General features: G+C 47.2%; 1 protein-coding gene across 2 annotated transcripts in view; it reads right to left on the bottom strand.

The window, feature by feature from the left end:
* Positions 1 to 24000, bottom strand: part of LOC147678415 (uncharacterized) — a 75506-nt gene that overhangs the window by 45752 nt on the left and 5754 nt on the right. Inside the window, exons 2-4 of one of the 2 annotated variants that reach the window (XM_086946005.1) lie at positions 18383 to 18499; positions 5572 to 5622; positions 1899 to 2087 (exon numbers count right to left, since the gene is read on the bottom strand). In XM_086946005.1, coding sequence (XP_086802131.1) covers positions 1899 to 2087; positions 5572 to 5622; positions 18383 to 18464 — 322 coding nt within the window. In that variant the 5' untranslated portion in view covers positions 18465 to 18499. Of the gene's footprint in view, positions 1 to 1898; positions 2088 to 5571; positions 5623 to 18153; positions 18263 to 18382; positions 18500 to 24000 lie in introns of those variants that run through there. The other variant, XM_086946006.1, reaches the window with a different exon arrangement.

Genomic DNA, 24000 nt, shown 5'->3' on the forward strand with positions numbered 1-24000 from the left:
TCTCTTCTAAAAGGTCTGTATAAAGCTCCACCCCGTCATATTGAGCAGCCCTGTTGATAAGCTGAACATTGCCAACGTTGTCGTCCGGTGGGGAGGGTCTGAAGGGATAAGGCTCGGGGTCATTGTCCTGATCTGGTTCCTTATTATAATTCTATCAGGGATCAGTGTCCTGTGGTATGTCCTGAACTTGTGGCATATTCTGATCTTCATCCCCATCCCCATAATCTTCATCCTGTGAGTCAGGTGGTAGTGGAAATTGTGTATTTGATAGTGTAATGATTACATTGGAGTTAGGAGGAGGTGAGGGGGTATGTAAGGGGGAGAGGAGTTAGGGCCCATGTCCTTTTTCTTCAAAGGTATAGAGCAATCCTCTGAGAGATACAGCTTCCGTTTTGTTGAGGATGAGTGGCCAGGAGGTGTCCAGTTTTAGGGTCAATACTTAGTCTTTTGTTTTGGATCCAAAGGTGGGTGGTCGAACCGAGGCTCTTTGGATGGGGTATCTTTTTCTTTAGGAGTTGATTTCTGCGTCAAAGATTTGGCTGAGAGTCTTTGGGCATCTAATATTTTGAATCAAAGTGCTTGGTTTTAGCCGGTTTGGGCTCTGAAGCTTTCGGAATGGAAGTTCTTGGTTCCAAACCTTTTGGCGCAGAGGATCTCGGCTCCGAGCCTTCAGATGTCAAGGATTTCCGCTCTGAAGATTCGGTTTAGACGATTTCAGCTCCAAAGCTTTAGATTTGGAGGATTTCGGCCCTGAAGCTTTAGATTTGCATGATTTAGGCTCCGAAGACTTCGGTGTTAAAGGTGCCGGTGGTGTGGAGACTGGCAAATGCTTTGCCTTATGTTTTGGTGCCGCGGGTGTTGGTTCGGCACCGGAATGTGGCTGGCTCGAGAACGAGCCAGAAGGCTCGTCTTTGTGTTTCATAGCCGGGCATCTGAAACCTCTTCTCGGTGCCAACCTGAGCCCAAGGGCAAAGGTGATACCGGAGCCTTTAGGTTTTGCTTGAGTGTGCACATGGAGTTCTGTACTCCCGGTACGTTGACCCGGAGTGATGTTCTGTAGTTCTTCCATGACGGAGCCAGCTTTGGACACAGAGACCAGTTTTTCATCCTCTGCTTTTGCAGCTGGATGATGGGAATCTAAAACTTCAACGAAGATGTCCGGTATGGAGCCACTACTGCATTGTATCTCATGGCATCGAGCCCGACGATCACATATGGTTTTCTTGGATCGGAACAATCGTCAGGCTTCACAGTCCTTTTCGTCGAGTTCCGGGGATAAGCAGAGGTTGCACACCTTGTGCAAGTGTGTCCATGGAAATTTAGCACTACACCAGGACATAGCTTAAATTGAGTCAATTCCATCAACTGCTGGCATGGTCAGAACGGCGCCTCAAAGTTCCTGATTGAAGGTTTTCACAATTTAAAAGATACACGTCGAACAGGAAACCGCGATCGAAAGACAATACCATGGAGGGTAGAGCTTTGCGCGTCGAAGGGGTTCTAGAATGATACTGAACCGCAGCAATACACATCTGAACCTGATGGCGGGAAAAAACAATCTGGGTTTGGAGTCGATGCCCATGCGCACTATCACCAAAAGGAGGCGTTCCCTACCTTGTGACTGCAAAGTCTTCTTCAAACAAAAATAAAAGTGTAAACATCTGGACCCAACACTAGATGAGGACTATCCTAAAGCAGAGGATCTACAGCTCATATGCCTCTAACATATATATTTTTAATACTATGTAGAAGCAAATGAGGTAATTGTATGGTAGAAGTATTTTTTGTTGAGGTAATGGTCAGTAGTGGCAATGTTCAAATGTGGAGCTGTGATGATACTCTACAGATGAACCTCAATGAAGCTGAAACCTGTGTCCCACCCAGTGATTAATGCTGACCTGCAATGAGATACGGCAGCTGGAAGAGGCCGATGATCGAATGGAAGATGTTGATCAGAATGGAGGGCTCTTCTTGGTTTCTGCAGGGCAAGATGCTTTGAATGACAAGCAGGAGGTTGGAGACACCAGAAATGATCAAGTAGTAGGGGATGAGGTACTGCGCGGGGCAGTCGTGGAAGTACACCGACCCTGTGGGAGCAAGAAGAGAGCATCATCAGAGAAGTATTAGTGCACCTTCCATCTCAAGCCTTTCATTTCGGCTTCTTTCAGTGAGTGGAAGGAGGAGAGCATCTGTAAACTAAAATGTATTTGAGTGGCCAAGTTGGGTTTTCATTTAATGTGTAAACTGGTTTTAAAGCCACTATGTACAGGCAGATCAGTGTAAACAGCAAAGTGGCAGCAATGCTTCTCTATATTATACATGTTGTTAAACAGAGGGGTAGTTTGAGGGGATAAGCGCATAATGGTAATTTGTGGTTGCTCAACTCCTTTCATTGTAATCCCAAGTACCCACCTGTTTCTTTGTGGTTTGTTTTTGGAGACATGAATTTCAGTTTGCCCTTACTCCTAAAAATGTTCTGTGGTACCACTTAGAAAGGTGCTTTAGAGAGGCTTCCTCATAAACAACCATGACTTGCATCTACTACTAGTAGTGCAATATTGTACCGTAACAACAAGTGACACAAGTCAGATACTATTCTGCTCGAACACATTCTTCAGCCTGATGTGTGGCCATTCATTATGTGTTGAAGACTCATTTTGCGACCTTAATACCTCCTAAGCACGTTTTGGAATAATTTGAGGTGAAGTGCAAGCAGTCGTCAGCAGAATAAGGGACCATCTCCTAACAGGAAAAATAGTCAAACAGGAACACATATCGTTTGTACAAACTTTCAGTGTTTGACTCATCTAAATGGAACCATTTGTCTTGTTTTTTTTAGAGCTAGAACACCCATTTTTATGAGGTTTACCCTAAATTTGAATGGCTTTGTAGTACACAAGTATTACGCCGGGAAGGTTCAGGCTGATGGCAACTAATCTGGTTGCAGTTATGTCTCCCTGTTTACTCTGGTGGATGAGAAATATCTAAGTCACTTGGTGAAAAGTTCGTAATTTTGTGCCGTACAGTTCCAGACACCCACTCTCTGTGCCTGCCCGACTGTAGACTTTAGCTAGGATTAAAGCATTTGGCGATGGTGCTTTTTGTCTTGAATGTTGTTCTTTGTTCTGCTGGTAAGCAGTGTAGCAATTTAGGGCCAGTCTTGCATGCATTAGTTTCTGAATGTGTTTTTGGCCAGACATGCCTGACCTTATGTTGTATCGCTGCACAGTTAAGGGTCTGTTCAGCTCCAGTGTGTGTGTGGCCTGGAGGAAGGGTTGACCCTGCAGGAGCATGTGCAGTTGACTATGTTTGCCCTTCTAGGTGAAGGAAAGCTTGGAATCACATACTACACTCAGGACCACCGCTGAGGCTACCACTAAAGTATGCGGCGAAGGGCCGCTGATGTGCTCTTTTAATCACACATTTCCATTTTGGACACACTGAGGCAGAGGAAGTTTTCCTCTGTTGCTCGATGTGATCCAAGCGCTCTGGGATTTTGCCCCAATTTCTGGATCTGACCTCTTGTTGGAGGCAGAACTTGGTATCATCTGTAAGTTATCAGGATGGTTCTGTTTGTGCTAAGCCCTGTCCATTGGTAATGCTTTTAAAGAAATGAAGCTGCCCAGTTCAGTGAAGATCCTGGACCGCTGCTTCTGTCCAACCTCAGAGATGATTGAGAAGGCTATCATGTTCTGCTGTGTCATGGGCCGCTGTACATCTATGTTTGTGAAATAGATCTTCCTTTCCTCATCAACCCAGACTCTTCTACCTCCAATTATCCCTCACTCATCATCATTCTTTATCCCTTCCACATCATTCCTCACTTATAAACCCTCATTCCTCACTCATTTACCATCTCTAACTCACACTTCAGCCCTCACCTATTCTTAATTTCTCATCCCTGCCTCCATACCCCTGAATCCTCACTCCTAATCAGTCACTCATTATCCATTGCACCTCTCGTACTGTCCCTCACTCACTTAAAGAGTGAGGATTGAAATGACAGTGACTTCAAATGTACACTGATCTGTACACCTTGGGACACCCTCATCCCTGGTTGGTCATACCTCATCCCTCACACCACCTTTTCATTCTTCCCTCCTCTAGTGGCAAGTGATGGTGCGGATGTAAACCGTGCCAAAATACAGGCAGGCACCTAATGCTTGAAATGATGAATGTAAACAGGCATAACCTGCTTTAAGTCTGTTTCATTTAAATACTTTCAACACATGAATTTAGAAAACAGACACAAATTATTATTTTTCAAATGCTGGGCAATCAACTGATGACAGGAGACAGTTGAGCAGGAAATGGGTATGGAATATGCCCATATGTGGGCATGATCTATGGTTCTTGAATTCTCAATGACTTGAGGAAAAGTGACCTGCTGATTTTGCATTTAATTGAGTTTCCTATTGTTCAGAAGGGAATCATATGGGATAGAGGCCGGCATGGTTAGAACATAGTAAAACATTGTTTAGTAATGGCTTATTATACTTGGACAACCAGGATCCTGGTTTAGAACTGTGCACAGCATTGTGCAGCGACGCGCCTCCAGATGGCGGTTTGTTTCATATTGGTTCATGTATAATTTTACTGACTTTATTCTGTGGTTTTCTGGGTGTGGTATAGAATTTACACAAAAACTGCACTTCAACAATAAATGCAACTCTAGTCTGATTCGGGACTGTCTTTTAGGGAATGGAGGTTTATAATGCAAGCAGCAGGTGAGCCAGGGTGTATGTATGGTCACTGGTACCTTGAAGCAGTGATAGTTCATATACTTGTGATGGTGTGATTGATAGCTGGGTAGATGGGAGTTCCATGGTTTCATGGCTGAAGAAGCGTGCAACAAAAATGGGCCAAGGTCTTGCTTCCTTGGGACACATTTCCTTCCCCAGCATGTTTACAAGGTATAAAGCCCCCTAAATCAGGCAGTGGTTATCATGGTTTTGTCTCCTGGGGCAAGAGGTCTGGAGCCATTAGTACAGGTCGAGCTAGGATTGACACCTTTTTCAGAGAAGAACAGCCAATTTTTGGGTCTTCAGATTTTGAAAGAATCAGGAGGTCATACTTCAAGGGAATATTTGCAAAATCCTCTATTACTTTATATCATGGTAATTCTGCCTCTAGCTAGCTGCTTTAACAATCATTTAGGAATAGTTTAGGCAGTGCTAAAATACCTTTGAACAAGGTCTCTATGTATCTGCTGTGTTAGGTTAAAGATTCAAAAGGAAAAAATAAAGTTTTGCTTATTTTTACGATTTGTTTTTACCAATCTCAACATTAAACTAGTGGCTATGCTGGTAGAATAATGACCAGATACAACTGATGGCTATGAGCTCCCAGCTTTAGGAGAGGACTGTTGTCAAATAAAACAAAAAATAAATCCTGGACCAAGTACATCAGGGCACCATGCAGCTTGGAATTCAATTGGATTCCTCTAGTCAAAGGTAGACAAATCAGGATTACCCTGCCACAACATCCTAAACCACTCTAGGGTGCAACTCAACACATGCAGCAGGTTCAGTCTGCACATTACCAGGGCAGCACAGGGTAGGACCAACTCACCGACAGTGATGCTTGCAATGGACATCACTGCTGTGATGACTGTCCCAGACACTGCAAAGGAGAAAAGAAAATCAGGTAAAAAAAAGTTAGGTCTGGGGACAACAATCATGCTCTGATAAGCCCCTCTGTATTTAAGGCCTGCTCTGTACTGCAAACCCCCCTAAGGAAACTCAGCCCCGCCCCCTTATCCCAAACAACAACTCATTCCCTAACCCATGCCCCGCCATGATGTAGATTCACCAAAATGCCAGTGGTAGCAGGAGTGACGTCACACACCCTTCGAACTCAATGACATCACAGTGTTCGCCCTCAGGCTTACAATACCCACCCCGTACGTACCCACCCACCTACCCCTACCCCCCACCCCCCTACCTCACCCACCTACCCCTACCCCCAACACCCTACCTTAACCCCTACCTACCCCCCACCCCCTACCTTACCCCCCTACTTACCCTCCATCCCCCCACCTACCCCTATGCCCCCCTACCTACCCCTACCCCCCACCACCCCTACCTGCCCCCACCCCCCCTACCCCCCCTACCTACCCCTACCCCCAACCCCCCTACCTTATCCCCCTACCCCTATGCCCCCACCCCCCTACCTACCCCTATGCCCCCCACCCCCCTACCAACCCTTATGCCCCCCGCCTCCCCTACCTACCCCTATGCCCCCACCTACCCCCCTACCTACCCCCCAACCCCTACCTACCCCTACCCCCAACCCCTACCTACCCCTACCCCCCTACCTATCCCCACCCCCCTACCTACTCCTACCCACCCCCTACTTAAACCTACCCACCCCCCCTATGACCCCCACCTACCCCTAACCCCCAACCTACCCCCCTACCCCCTGTTGGACTTCGCCCTTCTGGCAGGTTCACCCCTAAACTTTTTGCTTTTAATGTGACCTGGTGATGGTGGTTTCTGCACACTTTCACAGTGTCCCAGTGGAAAGTGCGTGCGCACTCTGAGTGCATGTGGTGAGATAGGCCTGCCCTCCCATAGGAATGTATGGGGAATGTATGTATCCCTGGTAGTTCCTGATGCGTGGGGTGTGCAGGCTCGAGTCTGGTATGTGCGGACTCGTGTGAATGAATGCTGCACAATGATGTATGCAGCATGTATGTGTCTAGTGGGGAAGTGCCACTTCTAGACATGGCTGTGCGTGTGCTGTAAAGGTGCTGGCACCCCTACCCCCCACCCAGCCCCTCCACCCCCAACCTACCCCTACCCCCCACCCCCCTACCTACACCTACCCCCACCCCCCTACCTACCACCCTACCTACCCCTTCCCATACCCCTACCTACCCCTACCCCCCTACCTACCCCTACCCCCCACCCTCCTACCTAACCCTACCCCCCCCTACCTAACCCTACCCCCCCTACCTACCACTACCCCCCACCCCCATGCCTACCTGTACCCACCCACCCCCTACCTACCAACCCACCTACCTACCACAACCCACCTACCTACCCCATTCTACCCCTACCCACCACCTACCACACCAACCTACTCCCCCCACCCCCTCCCCCCTACCTACCCCTCCACTACCTCACCCCCCTACCTATTCCCCTACCCCCCACCTACCTACCCCCCACATACCCCTCACCCCACCTACCCTACCCCCACCACACCTACCCCTACCCCCTTACCCCCCCCACCCTACCCACCCCTACCTACCCCTACCCCCCTCCTGCCCACCCCTACCCCCCGCCTACCCACCACTACCCCTACCCCCCTCCTACCCCCACCCCCCTACCTACCCACCACCCTACCCCCTCCTACCTACCCCCTACCTACCCCTCCACCCTACCCCCCAACACACCCCTACCCAGCCGTCCTCACCCCCCCACCCCTACCCCCCTACCTAGCCATCCTCAACCCCCTACCCCTACCCCCTACCCCTTTTATTTTTCGTTCACATAGTAAGTCATCCCCAGAACAGAGGTAGACAGATTTAATTCCTGGAATTTGGGCCCTGAAGCTCTCAAACTAGCTCCAACATCCAGGGTCGCGTAAAGGATATCGGACTGCCAGACGTCGATGCTCCCTACCCACACGAGGCCCAAACCCTTCCCCATCTTCCGATGTTGCATTTAAAAAAAACTGTACATCATGATGTAATGATTTTCGCTAGGACATGTCTTTCTGTGCTGGTCTTTACCAGTCTGCCTTTGTAAGTATTGAAAAAGTGTGTATTCTTAAACCAGGGACTTCTACCTATCCCTATCCATCACGAGCACACCCATCCCTCATTTCCCCTGTGGCGCAACCTTTGTATCTTTTCAAATGCAAATTTTTTTATTTATTTCAAGTATATGGAATAAATGTACTAGAACTGAAATAACCTTTGGTGCATCTCCTTGTTTTACATTAACTGTATGCTTTAAAAACTCCTATCTTGCGACTCTGGAACGTAGTTGTTTTTCTACATGGTACCAATTACTAGTGCTTGACTATTATTGCAACACACGCTAGATAAATTGTAATTTTTTTCTCCTTTAAAGCCGGCACGGACCAATTTTTAATTCCCGCATTGTACCCAGGTCTGGTGACGATTATCCCCCGTAGCGGACACGAGACGTGGGACTGGAACTCCTGGACATCCTGCATTTTGCAAGCTGCACCTACTTCCCAAGGTATCCCAAAGTTGTGCATTGGGGTGCTTGAAGCCCCAGCCCTGAGCACCATTTGCACCGAAACTCAGAGGCCCACACTTCACAAGTGTCTTGTGGGCCCGCTTTGTGCATTTCTGCTTGACGCGTCTTTGCGGTTCCTAGTCCGTTGGCTAGTGAGCCCCCAAAAAGACCAATCTTGAAACTACTTTGCTTTCCTGGTTGCTCCAGGCTTGCTCCAGCTTCCCTGAAAAGAAGAAGTGCCTCCGACCTTGCTGGTCTGCAACAAAGCCAATCTCGACATCCTGCATGGGTTGCGTTAGCCAAGGCTTGTTGGGTGCAATCCGGATACCGACACCGCAGTCAACTAGATCTGTTGCGGGGCAGCTCGAATTCTGCTCTTGGACGTCGTCGACTCCTCCTGGACCACGTGGCTGAAGAGACAAACTTCACTTTTTCACCCGACATTGGCTGGCATTTTCCCATCGCCATCCTGGTCACTGGCAAGTGACCCAGACTCTGTCCCTTCTGCTTTCAGGTTGTTCGGATCTTCAATTCACCCTTGGATCCACCCGGACACTTTTCCTCTGGTCGCCTGCAGCACTTCTTTGCAGCTCTCCATTGAAAAAGACGATGAAACCCGACACCAAAAAGCATCTATGCACCCAGCTCCCGTGGGTGAGGTAACACGAATACTCCAGTGCTCCCGTGGGTCTTGACTCTTGAAGTGTTCTAGTCTAAAAGGGTTCCATCCAAGTCCATCCAGAAGCTTCCTTAAATTGCATATTTGTAACTTGTTTGTTTCCCATAGAAAGTAAATGGTAACCTGCGGCTGTGTTTAGACACTGGAAGCGTCTCCCGAGGGCCTCCTACATCCTAACCTTTGGTTGTTCCTAGAAGCCCCAGCGATTCCACAGGTCCTAGGCCTGCTTTCTATCCCAGATGTGGTTCATATACCACTACTTTAGTATATGTTTGTGAAGCCCCTAGGGCATAACGTATACTGTGCAACTTATCGTATGCTAATTAAGTTCCTTGTATTATACATTTACCTCTGATCTCATAAAGAGTGCAGAGGGGTTGTGTTTAGATTAAATACATATATACCTTGTGTGATGTGCTTTCATTTGGTACTCAAGGGATTATAATTGGTAAAACAACTAGCTTAATTCGCCCTCTGAAGTCTTGAAGGCTGCTCTCCATAGCTACCACTAGGATAGCTTTCTATAAGGTTGACTTTACAACCACCATCAATAAGGGTCGTTTGGACTGGTGCAAGGTGTCTCACTAGAAAAGTGGACATCATATACCCGGCCAACGTCTCACAGCCACTGTGTCTGCAAGTGTGTATGCATCTCTCTGACCCAGTGTTGGCTTCCCTGTGTCTCACTGGGAGTTTTTGTGATCCCTTTGTACTTTAGTTTGTCTCTTCTTTCCAGTGCATTTATGCCATAGTTTAGGGTTGCCTGTCTCCCTACCAGGTGAAACTATGAGTGAGTTCTTGCAGACAGTGCTTGTGGATTCCTCCCCTGGTGTCAGTGCAAGCAAATGAATTTGACAGACAAGGGGCCAAATATACTAGGTGCCCCAGATGTGCAACAGGTATTTGCACCTATTCTTGCACCACCAGGGCACGTTGATCCTATAGAAGTGGCTGCAGATGCTTGGGCAGCCCCTTCTTCCATAGTTCACAGTGGCACCGTCACAAGGGGATGTTCCCTTATTTGCATGGGGGGGGGGGGGGGGGGGGGGGGGAATGTCCCCATGCAAGTGAGGAAAGACCATGCCCTAGTGCTATACTGCAGACCTGTGTATGTGTGTAGGCAAAAGAGCTGTCGGGAGAAGCCTGGACTTTGAGCCACATAGCGGTGGTGCACAGTTCGTGCACTGAGGGTGTCCTTGTAAAGGGAGGGGAGTAGGTGATTCGGGAACTCCCAAGCACGTCATGGTAGGTGGGTGTTTCACCCACTGCTCCTGCCAACAGTGGAATCTCTGCTCCCCTTTCCAAGGCAGGCCGGGTTGCTCTCTGCACTATGAAAGGTGGATCAAGAGCTTCAAAGAGCCGGTCTGTCTTTCAATAATGCCCTTCTCCAAAGGAGGCATGGGTTTGCAGCTGAGCTGGGGGCAACACATTTACTGCAATAGGGCGGACTGCCCCAGTGGAGCCATGTGCACCCCGTTAAAGGTGCACCGCACCGCAGGTCAGTGAAAGGGGCCATATTTGTAAAATAGGCCCAGGCGTCAGTGATACAAGTGCTGGGATGTGGAAACTCAATTACTATGTTGTGTTGTCCCTGGTTGCGTGCTCTTGTTCTGTTGTCGCTGGTGTGTGCTTTCCTGCCACGCCTCCCTGCACTGTCAAACAGGAAACATGGTCTAAAGCAGCACGTTTTCCCTGAAGGAACAGGTGGCGCTTTAAAAAGAAGGTTTCCACTACAGAATAATCTGCCTCCTGTCTCAGAGCTCCTGACTTCATTCACGAAGGGGACGTGGACCCCTTTTCCTTAGAATGCCTCTTACCACCTCCTTCGAGTTGTTGCAACTGAAACCCAAGTGCGCCTGCAAATCATCGATACATATCATTTCAAGTACTAATGGCGATAAACCCGCTCCGTGTATTGCAAAGAATTGTAACAAGCATTTGCAATGCAATAGGTCTCGCATTATTAAAGTTAGAGCTATTGGCATTGTAAATGGAAATGCCTTTTATTTATGTTTTTGCTTTTAAACATAAATAAAAGGCATTGTCATTTACAATGCTAATAGCTTAAACTCTTGCAAAAGTGAGACCTATTGCATTGCAATACGGGACGGGCAGCTATAAGTCTCCAGATGGACGCATCCTTCGGATGCAGTACCAGCGAGATCTAAAAGGAGTGAGGGATAGAACAGGTAAGCATGAGATGCTGGTGCATGGGTGGATGGTGTGTGAGCTCTTTGGGAGTAATGATTTGATGGCTTGCCTGTATGGCAGATACTGCTCAGATCATGCACTATAAGCATTTAGCTGTGCCAAAGAATGGATGCGATAAAGAATGAGGCGTGCCAATCACACCTACAGATACTTCCCATCTTAGGTGGTCCAGACTGGTTTGTGAAATGTATTTTTTTTACCCCATTGATTATGGTGCATATGGGAGTTGCCCAGATGGGAAGGCGCTACCTTTGAATGTAAAGTATTGCATCAGCTGCAGTATATGTTCTGTTTCCACATAAGTGTGGTGAATTATAAACCTATCCTAATTAGTAATATACAACAAGATATAGTGTCTACTTTAGGAGTCCATCCAAACTTGGCAGGACTCAAACCAAAGTAATATGATTTGAACAAACTGTTATAGAATATCTTCTAGGGGTTAGTCCAGGAATTGTAGAGAAACAACCAAGAAAAGATCAAACTCCAAATACATGAGCCTGTGGGCCACAAGATGTAGCTGGAAGACAACAGACCCACAAAAAAAAACAAAAAAACAGACTGTATATGCACACAGGTTTGTGGGGTCCACCCAGGTGCTGCACTTGTGCAATCCACTGAAATCATACTGCTATATGTAGTAATCAGACACTACGTGTAAAGTGGGCCAGTTGAGAATGTGTTACAGTGCCTGTCCCTGGCTGTGGTACAGTCCCTGTCTCTGGCTGTGGACCACTGCTGCCTGGTGTCTCATTGGCAACGAGGTGAGAAAAATGACACACCGGAGATAAAACCAGATAAAGAAAAGCATCATAAGGAAGACCGATTTTTGGTGAAGTACGAACGTGAAGGAACTTTAAAAAAAAGACAAAGGACCCCCCACTATTGAAAATAATATTCTCCAGGACTATGGAAGTGCCTTCCCAGTGTGTTCGGGAAGTTTGAGTGTTTACCATTTATTGCAGTATTATCACTGTACCTGTGTTTGGTACCCTTTTGTAACTTGCACACATCACTTTTCTCGTGTAAAACACTGTTTGCTACCTCTCACATTTTGGCCGTAGATACTTTCACAAGTGTATTCAGAAGAAAGTGACGAAGGCGGTATGGCAGATGAAACTTTTACTTCAGAATTCGGAAGAAAGAGATGAAGGCGGTATGGCAGATGAAACTTACTTCAGAATCGGGGAAATGGCATCTGAAGCAGTAAATTGTAAACAGCCATGTATTCTTCTTATGGACTCGCTAAGAGGACCTTCTCGATCAAATGTGGTCAGAACGTTACGAGAATATTTAGAAGTAGAATGGGAAGTCAGGAAAGGGAGTAAAATGAGTTTTTCGAAAGACGTCATGAAAGGATCAAATCCAAGAGTGCCTCAGCAGAACAACTTCAGTGACTGTGGTGTGTATATACTGCAGTACGTAGAAAGTTTTTTGGAGAACCCCATTCAGAGTTTTGATCTGCCGATGAATTTGACTGACTGGTTCCCGGAGCAAAGAATGAAAACTAAGCGAGAAGAAATCCGAAACCTAATTATTCAGCTTCAAACGCTTCAAAACAAAGATAAGAAGGGACAGAGGGACCTCAGCAGCACATCACAGCCGCAGGCCCCGCAGGAAGCTAAGGAGCGGATCGGTCCCGGCAGCGCCCTGTGAACTGTGCGCAACCGTGTGCTCTGCTCCAAGATGAACTTGTAATATACTTCACACGAGTCTCAATGAACTGTAGACGCGAATGTCATGAGCGGAATGTCTGTCGGGGCCTTCTTTGGAAGGGACATTCAGAACAATGTCTGCACCATTTCTAAGGGTGACCGTGTGGGTAACTGGAACCGTTTCTGGAGAGAGGCTAAGCCTCTGTGGTCCCCCGGCCGTGACACCTGTACTCAAAGACAGAAGTATTCTCTGCTGAAAAATGAACTTTGGGATGCCCGTGTTTGTACAAATGTGTGTCATAAAATGAAGCTATTCCCAAATAGATGATATGTATTAAGGAAACAAGTCGATACATATGTTAATGAGGCCAATATTTTCAGCATTTGTAATTATTTTTTTCACTTGTTCGGAAGCTTTTGTTATGTATTTCTGTTAATAGGACAAATAGTACATTCTGATCTTTAAGCAAATAAAAATATTTATAGGAAAAAAAAAAAAAAGATACTTGCACAAATGCCACCATTACCCACGTAACGTTTGTTTCTGTGCTGGAGTGTCTGCCTTTTATTGCAGTATTATACGCTTTTAACCTGCACACATCACTTTTTCCTCCTGGAATGTACCGATTGCTACCTCTTGTTTTTTGGTTGCCCACTATTGTCACGTTTGATTTATGTAACTTAACGTTTGCCTTAATTTGTTCATTTGTAATTTCCTCCTTATGTATCATTACAGTTCCTATTGCTCAGCGCTCCGACACCTTTGGGTAAAGTCTGCGCTATTTAACATTGCTTAAATAAATAAAAAAAATACGACGGAGCGTGAACTGTGTTACTATACACGCATAAATACAAATAAATAAATAATGATGGGCCTGCAGGACCTGGCATGGCCTGGGGCAGAGGCTGGTGTCGGCCTCACTTCGCCTACCTTTGAAGTGCTGCGTCACCGTGTCTCCTCAAGGGCTGGGGCTGGGCCTGGGCACTGCAGTAAGTTCACTGTGGTGTGGGGCCTGGGTGGGCGGCAGCGGCCGTCAGCAGCAGTGTGACACACAACGAGTGTCAAGTGACTCACGAGTCCTCCTCCCGACCTCCGCTCCTCTCTAGCTAGCAGCCCGGGTGTCTGTCACTCAGTCACCGGCACCACCACTATCACCGACCGTCACCACACAGACCAACATTGCGCCCGGCCCGTGACAAGGAAGTCAGGCAGGCCGGGGGCGGTACTGCGGGACAACTCTGACGTCATTCCTGGGCCGCGCTCTGATTGGCTGCTGGCCCGGGACCTGACGTGCAACCAGGAAGAGAAGCCGGCAGCAGGAAGTGGCGTGAGCATCGCGGGCCTCCCGTGACCAGGAAGGAGCCCCGGATACTGTTTCCCTTAAAGTCCCGATTCCGAGATGGGGGACCGGGTGAAGACCCGCGGGGCGAAGCGGGCGCACTGAGGCGGGGCTCCCATGTGGAGAGAGAGCCCCGCCGAGCGCTACCGCCGCCCGGCCACTGAGAAGCCTTCTGTCCAGCAGCGGGGCCCCGTGGTGTGGGGAGAGCCCGCAGCTGCGGAGGAAGGGAAGGAGCCTGGAGACTCGGGAAGCGCCCGCCAGACACCGGTGAGTGGAGCTGAGCCGGGAGGAGAGGGGCTGGTGTGTGTGGGGGATCTCTGTGTGTGCGTGTAGGTGCGCTAGGGTGTGTGTAGGTGCGGCGGCGACGGGGGGTGTGCCTGTGTATGCGTGTGTATGTGCGCATGCGTGAGTGCAGTGTATGCGTGTGGCTGTGTATGTGCGCATGCGTGAGTGTGGGTGCGCGTGCACGCAGTGAAATCCAGCCGAAGAGAAGCGCGTGGCACTTTCTTGTCCTTCATTCCCCCGAGTCAGCTAGCTATAAGTCTCCAACCTGGACGCATCCTTCGGATGCTAATTCCAGGCGAGACCTAAAAAGGGTTTAATAACCATTAAAAAAAAAAAAACATTTTGTGCTTGCAAAACCTATGATTTTGGAAATGGAAGGGTTTGAGATGGAAGAATGGATTTTCACAGTCAACATTTACTCCCTGGACCCAAAGTGTGGTAGCAGTGAGGCGAGAGAGGCTAGGAGGCCCAAACAATAATCTTTGGCACAATCCTGGAGTAACAGAACTAAAGAAATCCCAGCCTGTATGCATTGTAGGAAAGCACAACTTGTGAGTATCTGAAGTGCCTGGGTGAGGATGAAAGAGGCTTTGTCTTCGTAGTCCCCGGTGGCTCCAGTTATAGGGCGCAATGGAGGTCTCCTGTATTCTATACAGCAAAGGCTGCGGAGGGCTTGGGTCTAGACTCAAGCGCCAGAATAAGGGCTGCTGAGTTGCCATACATGTCAATTGCAGTTTTACCTGGGTTTAGTTCTCAGGGTTTTACTAATTATCAAGAACCTGGGCACATGCAGACAGTTTAGGCTATAGCTCACGGGGGCTGCATGTGGTTTTGTCTGAAGATGAGAGTGATGACAGAAATAGAGCAAAGAAACATGAAGCCACCAAAAATATATACTTCATGTTAATGTATTGATCCTATTTTTAGCATCTTCATTAGATTCACACCAAATCATAAAATCAAAGGATCACATAAAACTTCTTATGATCTTAAGGGTGCTCTTTCTGATCACAGTACATTAACACTGCTTTTGAGACACTTCAATAGCCAGATTTTTGTAAGTACCACCCTCAAAATTTGGATTCCATCTAACGGTGACATGCATCAACAAAACGTTTTGAGATTCCTTATTAGGGATTTTTACGGAATCGCAAATAAGGAATCGCAAAACGGGATGCATCAATTTATTCCCATAATTTTTGCGATTCGGTAAAAATCACAATTTTTACCGAAACGCAAATATTATGCGAATTCTAATTTGCGATTTCGCAATTCCCATTGATTCCTATGGGCCTAAAGGCCCATAGGAATCAATGGGAAGGCATTGACATTTTGCAAATTGCAATTAGCGATTCGCAAAATGTTAATGCATTCCATGGGTGCAGGGGGGGGGTCCAAAGGACCCCCTCCTGCACCCCTGAAATGTATTTTAAAGTGCATGTTTCACACACACGTCCTAAGGACATGTGTGTCTGTAACATGACAGTGTTTAAAATGCTAATTTGAGCATTTTAATAATTTTTCGCAAATTACCACGAGGTTCACCCTCGTAGTAATTTGCAACCCCTAATTGCGAATTCGCAATTTTTAAAGATTTCTTGCATTGCATTTAAGGAATCGCAAAATGTGATTCCTTAAATGCAATCGCAATTTGGAAATTCGCAAATATTTGCGAATTCTTAAATTGCGAGGGCCTTGAACTTTCATGCATTCCAAAAGAGGATTTTGCGATCGCAAACGGACGATTTTTGCGATTCGCACCGTTTGCGATCGCAAAATCCTTTGATGCATGTACCTGTAAGTTTCTTATTCTACTTTTCCCTGAAATATGTTCTCTCAAAAGTCCGATTTTGGAGGTTCCCTACATCAGGGTTTAAAATACTAATTGGTTCCCTTTCAAACTTATCCCTCGCATCGACCTATTGTTAGGACGCTGTACAAGATAATGTCTACTGATGTAATGTGGCTGAGCGATACCTCTCGGGAGCACATATTGCATTGAGATTAACACATTTTCTATGCGTTGAGTGTTGTCTGCATATGAGGAGGAGATCAGGCCAAACGTTTGTATTATAAGATCAAGAATCTTCTGTAGGTGCTGAAGAAGGGCGAGAGGTTTTAACACTTGGCCACTCCACATGGAAGTTTGCCCGCATCAGAGGAGAAAGGCGCCACGTGTTGTGAGGAATAGTAGGACTCATAAGTGCACAAAACCCTAGATGTTCATGTTCTTCTGTCTGGAAGTTGGTTGACTGTGTCTAAAGTGCCAAGAGCCCGGGGAGAACAAGAATATTTAGAACAACGAGTTTGTGCAAAATAGAGATTAGCTGCTCCAGCTCTATTTGTGCAGCAGCCCACGCGGACTGGGCTGGGCAGAGTATGGAATGTGCTGGAAACATTGGAACAGCCTTCTATATTGAAATGTTCAAGAGTTTGGGATTTTGGGATGAGCCTGCATTTGGTGAGGTCATGAAATCACTGTACCTCTGCCTCATTGCTCTCAATGACCCTCAGATTGTCAGTATAAGTGCCTCACCTGTATATCACTATATCACCCACAAAGGCCCTCAAGTATCAGCATTTATGAATCACTGATGCCAATGCCATTTAGGGCCAGATGAACGAAAGCTTTTAGCATTTCTTAACAAGACAAATACAATTTCGGTCCATTAAGAAATGCAAAGCCGCTTTTTCATATGTACAAAGGCCAAAAAATGTCACAATTTGAGTTTTCTACCCAGTAGAAATTGCGATTTAGGAAACACAAAAAAGGATTGCCCAATTCGCATTTAGGAAATGCATTTACCAACAACTCAGTCTATGGCAGGGTATGCTCAGACGTGAGTCCCTTGCTCACTTTGCCACTGGATTCAAGCAAGCCGGGCTGAAGATGGCTGGAATGCCAGAAACCGGTCCTCGGAAGCTTGTTTCCGGTCCATGGAAGGCATGGCTTGTTAGTTGGGGCTGGACTGTTCCCATGAGGTACAGGGTCAGACTGATTTGCATATAGCCATGTCTGAACTGGGGTGGCAGAGTGGGCTAAAGAACGGTGATGGATTAAACCCAGATCTTTTGACTGGCTGTGAGTGTTTGATTGGTTCAGATGCTTTGTCCATTACCACCCCCTTTTGTACCGTTTTTTTTTTTATGTGACATGAAGCGCGCATATGCCCCCACGACATATGATCACTTACATGTGGAAAACTAATTTCGGGATGGCACCAAGGGGCCTTAATCCCGGAGGCACCCTTCGGTTTGGAATTCCAAAATTGGAATCTCCAATTAGGAAATAGAATATTATGAAATTCAAACCATTTCATATTTGGGCCATATGTGGGAATGCAGGAGCATATTTTCTGTTATTTACTAATAACGCTTCCTAGTTTTTGGAGGCGTTATTAGGAAATCACAAATTTTTTACATATTTTGTATTTCCTAAATAGGGATTCCAGTGGTATCACTATTTAAGAAAAGTAAAATAAGAATTTGGTACATCTGGTCCTTACTCATGTACCTCTGCATTACAGAGATCACCAATCATCATGCCTTTTGTACTTGTGCATCACTCACGTCGCCCGCGGATGCTGTGACACCATGGTGAACTGTGCATCACGGATATCGAACCAGCCACTTATATTCAACAGGCACACATCTTCACCTGCAATCACCAATATCTCTCCCCAACCCTCACTGCTCCAGCACCTGCATGTTGCAGATATTACTCCCAGGGACTTTACTTCTTGTCACTCACATGCACCCCAACAGGAGCTGACCTCTTCTGATCCTGTGCATCTCTGAAATGATCTCCAGGGACCTCTGCACCATCTGTACTTGGGTACTGCTGATGTCTGCCCAACTCCCTCACGGCTCCGCCCCGTCTGCATCAATTAGACGGCTTGTTACTGGTGCATCACTGATATGACAATTCCTGTACCAGTCTATCACCAATATCACACAGTTGATGTATACCTTGCAAAGTCTCCCTCTCCCCCTTCATTTTACCTGACAATACTGGGTGCATCTTCTCTTCCTGGAGGTTACTGAGGAGAGGGGGGAAGGAACTCTCATTTGATGTTTCCGCCATATTTCTGCTTCGGCCGCCTTGACGCAGAGCTGGAGCTGTGGAGAAAGGTCAGTGGGTGAAATCAAATCCACATTGAAGGTGACCAGACACACAACTGGTCTCATATTAGAGGAGTAATAACCATCCTCCTGACTTCATACAATTCAATGGAGTCACTCAGTCCCCAATGCAGCCTGTAGATACTTCATGGGAGTGTCACTCAGTGCCCTTCACAGGCTGCAAACGCTTCATAGGAACCTGAGCTATTTCCCATCACCAGGTGCTCAAGCTTCCTCTAAGCTGCACTCATTTCCCATCGATGGCTTCACACAATTTGTCTGAGCCTCACTCACCACCCTCTTTCTAGAGTCTCGCTCGTGCTTGTTCGGTAACTGAGAAGCTCTCAATACGGATTCTTTATTGACAGGGTCGCGATGTTAGCAGTGTTCTATTCTTTAGAAATCTTCTCACTTTCTGGGAGTCACTCTTTAGAATGCACAGTGCATAAGTGGAGACGGACCATTGACCATACTTTGGTATTAATGCTTCTTGTTCACAAACAGCCAGAGGACTTCAGTTAGGAGATGGACCGCTCAAGGAGGAACTGAAGCTATTGGATCTAGAGCATTTAAATCCAGAGCTGAAGTTTTGGATCAGGTTCATCTCAATGGGGAGTTACAGCTATTAGATCTAGTGCAACTAAGTGGTGAGCTGAAGCTACTGGATCTAGCACAGATCAATGGAGAGTTGAAGCTAGTGCATCCCAACGGGGGTGGGGGTGGGGTTTGAAGCTAGTGCACCTCATTGGGGGGGGGGGGCGCTGAAGCTAGTGCATCTCAATGGGGGGAGTTTGAAGCTAGTGCATCTCAATTGGTGGAGGAGGATTTAAGCTAGTGCATCTCAATGGGGGTTGAAGCTACTGGAGTGCACCTCAACGGGGGTGGGAAGGAAGCTACTGGAGTGCACCTCAACAGGAGTTGAGGTTACTGGATATAGTGCAACTTGGTGGGGAGGTGGACCCACTGCATCCATTATAGTAAAAAGGGTCTGAATCCACTACAACCGGTGGGATGAGTTTTTTTCTGCGCATTGCTAAAAGGAAGATTAATGGAAGAGACCAAAATATATATGTTTTCTAGGCTACTTCAGTCAGATGAGATCTGAATAAAAACTACAGGTCGAAATGACGCCAAACCCTCCCTAAGTTTCATGCTACCATTTTTGTGGTTTGCGAAGAGATACTATATATGTACAGATAAGATCTCCAATGTCATGAAATTGCATTTTCTGCACTATTTTTGGAATGTAAGAAGTGTATATTGTTCCTTTATCAGAAACGTAAGAATTTTATCATACAAAATATTTTGTCCAGTACTCTTCTTGAAAATATTTAGGATGATAAAGGGTATTGAATTTCCACACCTCTAAAGCAGATGCACAAGTGTTGATGAAGGTGTCCCACAGGATAATCGTTTGGCTTTATTATATCTACCCATGTTCCTATTGGCAAACAACGTTGTCTGTGTGTTCTTTCCATGTCACCATGAAACACTGTTCCAGGCATTAGTTCAGTTACTGCATGTGAAGATGACAACTTCCTGAATGCATAACTGTTAATTCTTTATACTGATCATGCCATTTACAGCCGCACCTTACTAGGGAAGGGTGGACCATGTCAAACTACCTCTGTAACTAGCCTGTAGTCTCATATATTGTGTGACATTGTTCAACAGTCTAGGAGTTTTAGGCAGCCTCACTTCACTGAGATTTTTAAGCCAATAGGACAGTGTTAAAAACAATAGCAACCTGCTGTTAGCTTAAACAAGCATTTGCAATGCAATAGGTCTCGCATTATTTAAGTTTGAGCTATTATTATTGTAAATGGCAATTTTTTTTTGCTTTATGCTATAGTTTTGTTATTTACATAAAAAGCTACATATAAAGTATTTTTTTTTAAAATTATTTATGCAGTATTTAAATTTGTTTGCATAAAAGAGTATAAGAATATCTTAGTAAAAAAGTCAAACTTTTTAATGGTAATTGACCAAATGTTTATTTGTACATTTTAATTTCAAATAGGTAAGTGTAAACATTACAAATATATTGTGCAAACAGTGCAAAATATTTTAGTATAAATATTTTTGTTTTACGAGGTAGTTTGTAAGAAAATGATTGTAAAAGGCAAACACTCTAATTAAAATGTAACATATAACAGTACAGTTATGGCTAGTAAACATACATTAGTAGTATAGCATAATTGTAAACATCACAATGTGGGGTGTGAGGGTGTTGGTTGTGAGGGGGTAGTGTGTGTGTGTGGGTGCGGTGTGTGTGTGTGCGTGTGTGTGTGTGCGTGTGTGTGTGTGTGGTGTGTGTGGTGTGTGTGTGTGGGTGCGGTGTGTGAGGGGGCGGTATGTGAGGCTGCGGTGTGTGAAGGTGCAGTGTGTGTGTGAGGGTGCAGTGTGTGCGTGAGGGAACAGTGTGTGCGTGAGGGAACAGTGTGTGCGTGAGGGAACAGTGTGTGCGAGGGTGCAGTGTCTGAGGGTGAAGTGTCTGTGAGGGTGCAGTGTCTGTGAGGGTGCAGTGTCTGTGAGGGTGCAGTGTGTGTGAGGGTGCAGTGTGTGTGAGGGTGCAGTGTGTGTGAGGGTGCAGTGTGTGTGAGGGTGCAGTGTGTGTGAGGGTGCAGTGTGTGTGAGGGTGCAGTGTGTGTGAGGGTGCAGTGTGTGTGAGGGTGCAGTGTGTGTGAGGGTGCAGTGTGTGTGAGGGTGAGGGTGCGGTGTGTGTGAGGGTGCAGTGTGGCTACAGACATGCCATCCCTAGAAACAATTTTGGGAGCATAAGTTTCATTTTAACGTAATTCGAGGAAAATGCGAAACCCACTTCTGAATAATCACACGTAAACTGGTGAGTGCTACTTAAGAAAGGGTTTCTCAATATCATGCCCACTGCAGCTGCTCTTTCTGCGCGCCGGACCACGCGCACTATCAAATAATGATAAAGAATCGGACCTGCTCTGAATATATGACGTGCTGCGCTAGGCACACTCGCTACCAGCAAGAGTGAAACAGTGAGAGGTATACACACATCTGCAAAACAAAGAGTCTATCCAAGATCTGCGAAAGGCAACGTTGACAATTAATGAGGTAAAATAATGCAGCCATAAGCAGAGGGGAGGGAGGCCCCCCAGCAGCTCCCCTCGCTGGCTGCTGAATCCGCGGCTTTTGGGTATCAAGCACTGATCCCATAATTCAATCAGAGGCCTCTACGTGCAGGCAGCCTTAATGTGCACAGACACCACACCTGTGTCAGAGGCAGGCTTGCGCCTTTCATCACAGCCTCCCAGTTAGCCTCTTCTGCCTGCGGGCACTGCCTGCTGCTGCACACCAGTCCGGGTGCCTGGCGCGGGACCCCGGTCATGTGAGCACTAGACCTTTCCGCGCTAACTTTGCTACAGGCAGGTTAATATGCATGCGCATCTGCAGAGGGGGCTCTGCGTGTCGTGTCCGCTCCCTACCCCCAGGCCCGGCCGCCCCCATCCCGCTTGTCAGTGGAGGGCATTCAATGCTAGTGCGCACAACACACCCGTAAAATGTGTACATGTTTGTTTGTGTGGGCCCAGTAGTGTAAGAGCCATATATGCGCCTGCCTTTAGATGTACGAATGCGTGTAGTGGTTATTCACCAGACATGCCGAAAACCGCACGCAGCAAAAAAATTAGATATAATGCATGTAGGAATATGTTGCGGCTATCATAGCGATAAAAGCATGTGCGGCCTTGTCCTACATGTAATGGGGTTAGTGTTTTGTGAGATGATGTCTTTTTGGACATGAAATGGTTTATTTTGAATGAGGGCGCTCGATTCTTACAGCAGGCACAATGCCATGACTGCACCACCTTTCTGTGAAGCAGCTGTTCTTCAGGAGCGTCTTGTCTTCGGGGGAGGCCTTCTTTGGGTCATTGTTTTAAAAGTGCAGCAGGCACGTGACCTACAGTGATGTTGCGCAAATGACCGAGATGCGGTGGGGCAAAAAGTATGCTTCAACTCAGGCAGACACACATTTAAAAGCAGAAAGAATCTGACCCAGAGCGTTGAGGGATGTCGCAGAGGAAATAACACCACGTACAGTGAGCACCGACTATCACGATCGACGAAGACACGCCCCCCTGCAAGGAAACATCATTATTTTTGACTTATGAAACCCGACACATTAAGAAGGCATCAGACCGAAGAGAAAACTGCGGTTTTGCCAAGAGACCTGGCTTAGATTTCGCTTCGCTCGCTGCACCTTCCGGTAACATAAAATATTGGCATTCGCCCCAGAGAACAGGACGTGCTGTGACAAACACAGGGAAACGCCTGGCATGAGAGCAAGCTGCCGCAAAGTCAGAAGGGATCTCATGAGTGCCAGTGTCAGGCCCGCGTTGCATCCTCAAATTAAAGGTCCGCAATGAGAAAACAAGCAAACTCACCGCCACAGCCCGGCTTCAACAGGAAGCCAGGCAACCTTTGTTGGGACGGGGGCGGGGCCGGACAAAAACAGGAAGCAGGCGCTCCTGTGCCCGCCGGAGGATTGCCGTGTTAGCTAGCGGGCTCCCGTGCTCGTGGTGAGCCCCGCGGCCCCCGCCTGTTAACCGGAATGACCCGCTGGCTGCCGAGGGACACGCAAGAAGAACCTGGTGAGTGGGGTGTGAGGGGGATGTGTGCGCGCGCGTGTGTGTCTCTGGTGAGGTGGGGGGGGGCGTGTATGTATGCAGTGTGTGCGTGCGCGCGTGTGTGTGTGTGTATGGGGGGGGGGCGGGGGGATTGTCTGTGCGTGTACTCTCGTGTGTGGGGGGCGGCGGCGGCGGGGGGGGCGGCTGGTGAGGTGTAGTGTGTGTCTGTATGTGTGCGCTCGTGTCTGCCTGCGTGTGCATGTGTTGTGAACAGCCTGCTCTCTGTGTGTGTGTTAGGGGCGGCGGCGGCGAGGGGGGGGGGTAAGTAGGTGTGGCTGTGATCTATTTATTTCGTGTTCGTGAGAATGCCCATAGTAAAACCGAACAGTGGAAACAAACACGCGGCGGGGGGGGGGGGAGGTAGGTGTGGCTCTGTGATCTATTTATTTCGACAGTGGAAACAAACACGCGGCGGGGTCAAAGACAGGAAACGAAAGTGAAGGCAAGCTCACACAAAGAAAGAAACGAAACTGAAGGCAAAAAGCTCGTGCACGCAGCTCAATCCAGCCAAGGACCAGCTCGTCACAGTTTTTTGTCCTTCATTCCCCGGTGTCAGCTCGCTATAAGTCTCCAGCCTGGACGCATCCTTCGGATGCGATTTCCAGGCGAGACCTAAAAAGGACCAGATGGTGGTACCAGATGTGACACGGGTCCCTCCTGGTAGCTAAGGTTACCCGGATACCCAAGGCCAGGATTTGTGGGATCAATTCTGAGCAAGTATTTTGCCACACCCCCTCAAGCAGTGACAGTCAACAGCAATCCAAAAAAAATAGGTTTCTTTACTAAACCTGAACTAGACGCGGACATAAAATGTAATGAGATCATAGGAGACTAGTTGAAACC

The sequence above is a fragment of the Lissotriton vulgaris genome, chromosome 12, assembly GCF_964263255.1.
Source record: "Lissotriton vulgaris chromosome 12, aLisVul1.2, whole genome shotgun sequence".
NCBI lineage: Eukaryota > Metazoa > Chordata > Amphibia > Caudata > Salamandridae > Lissotriton > Lissotriton vulgaris.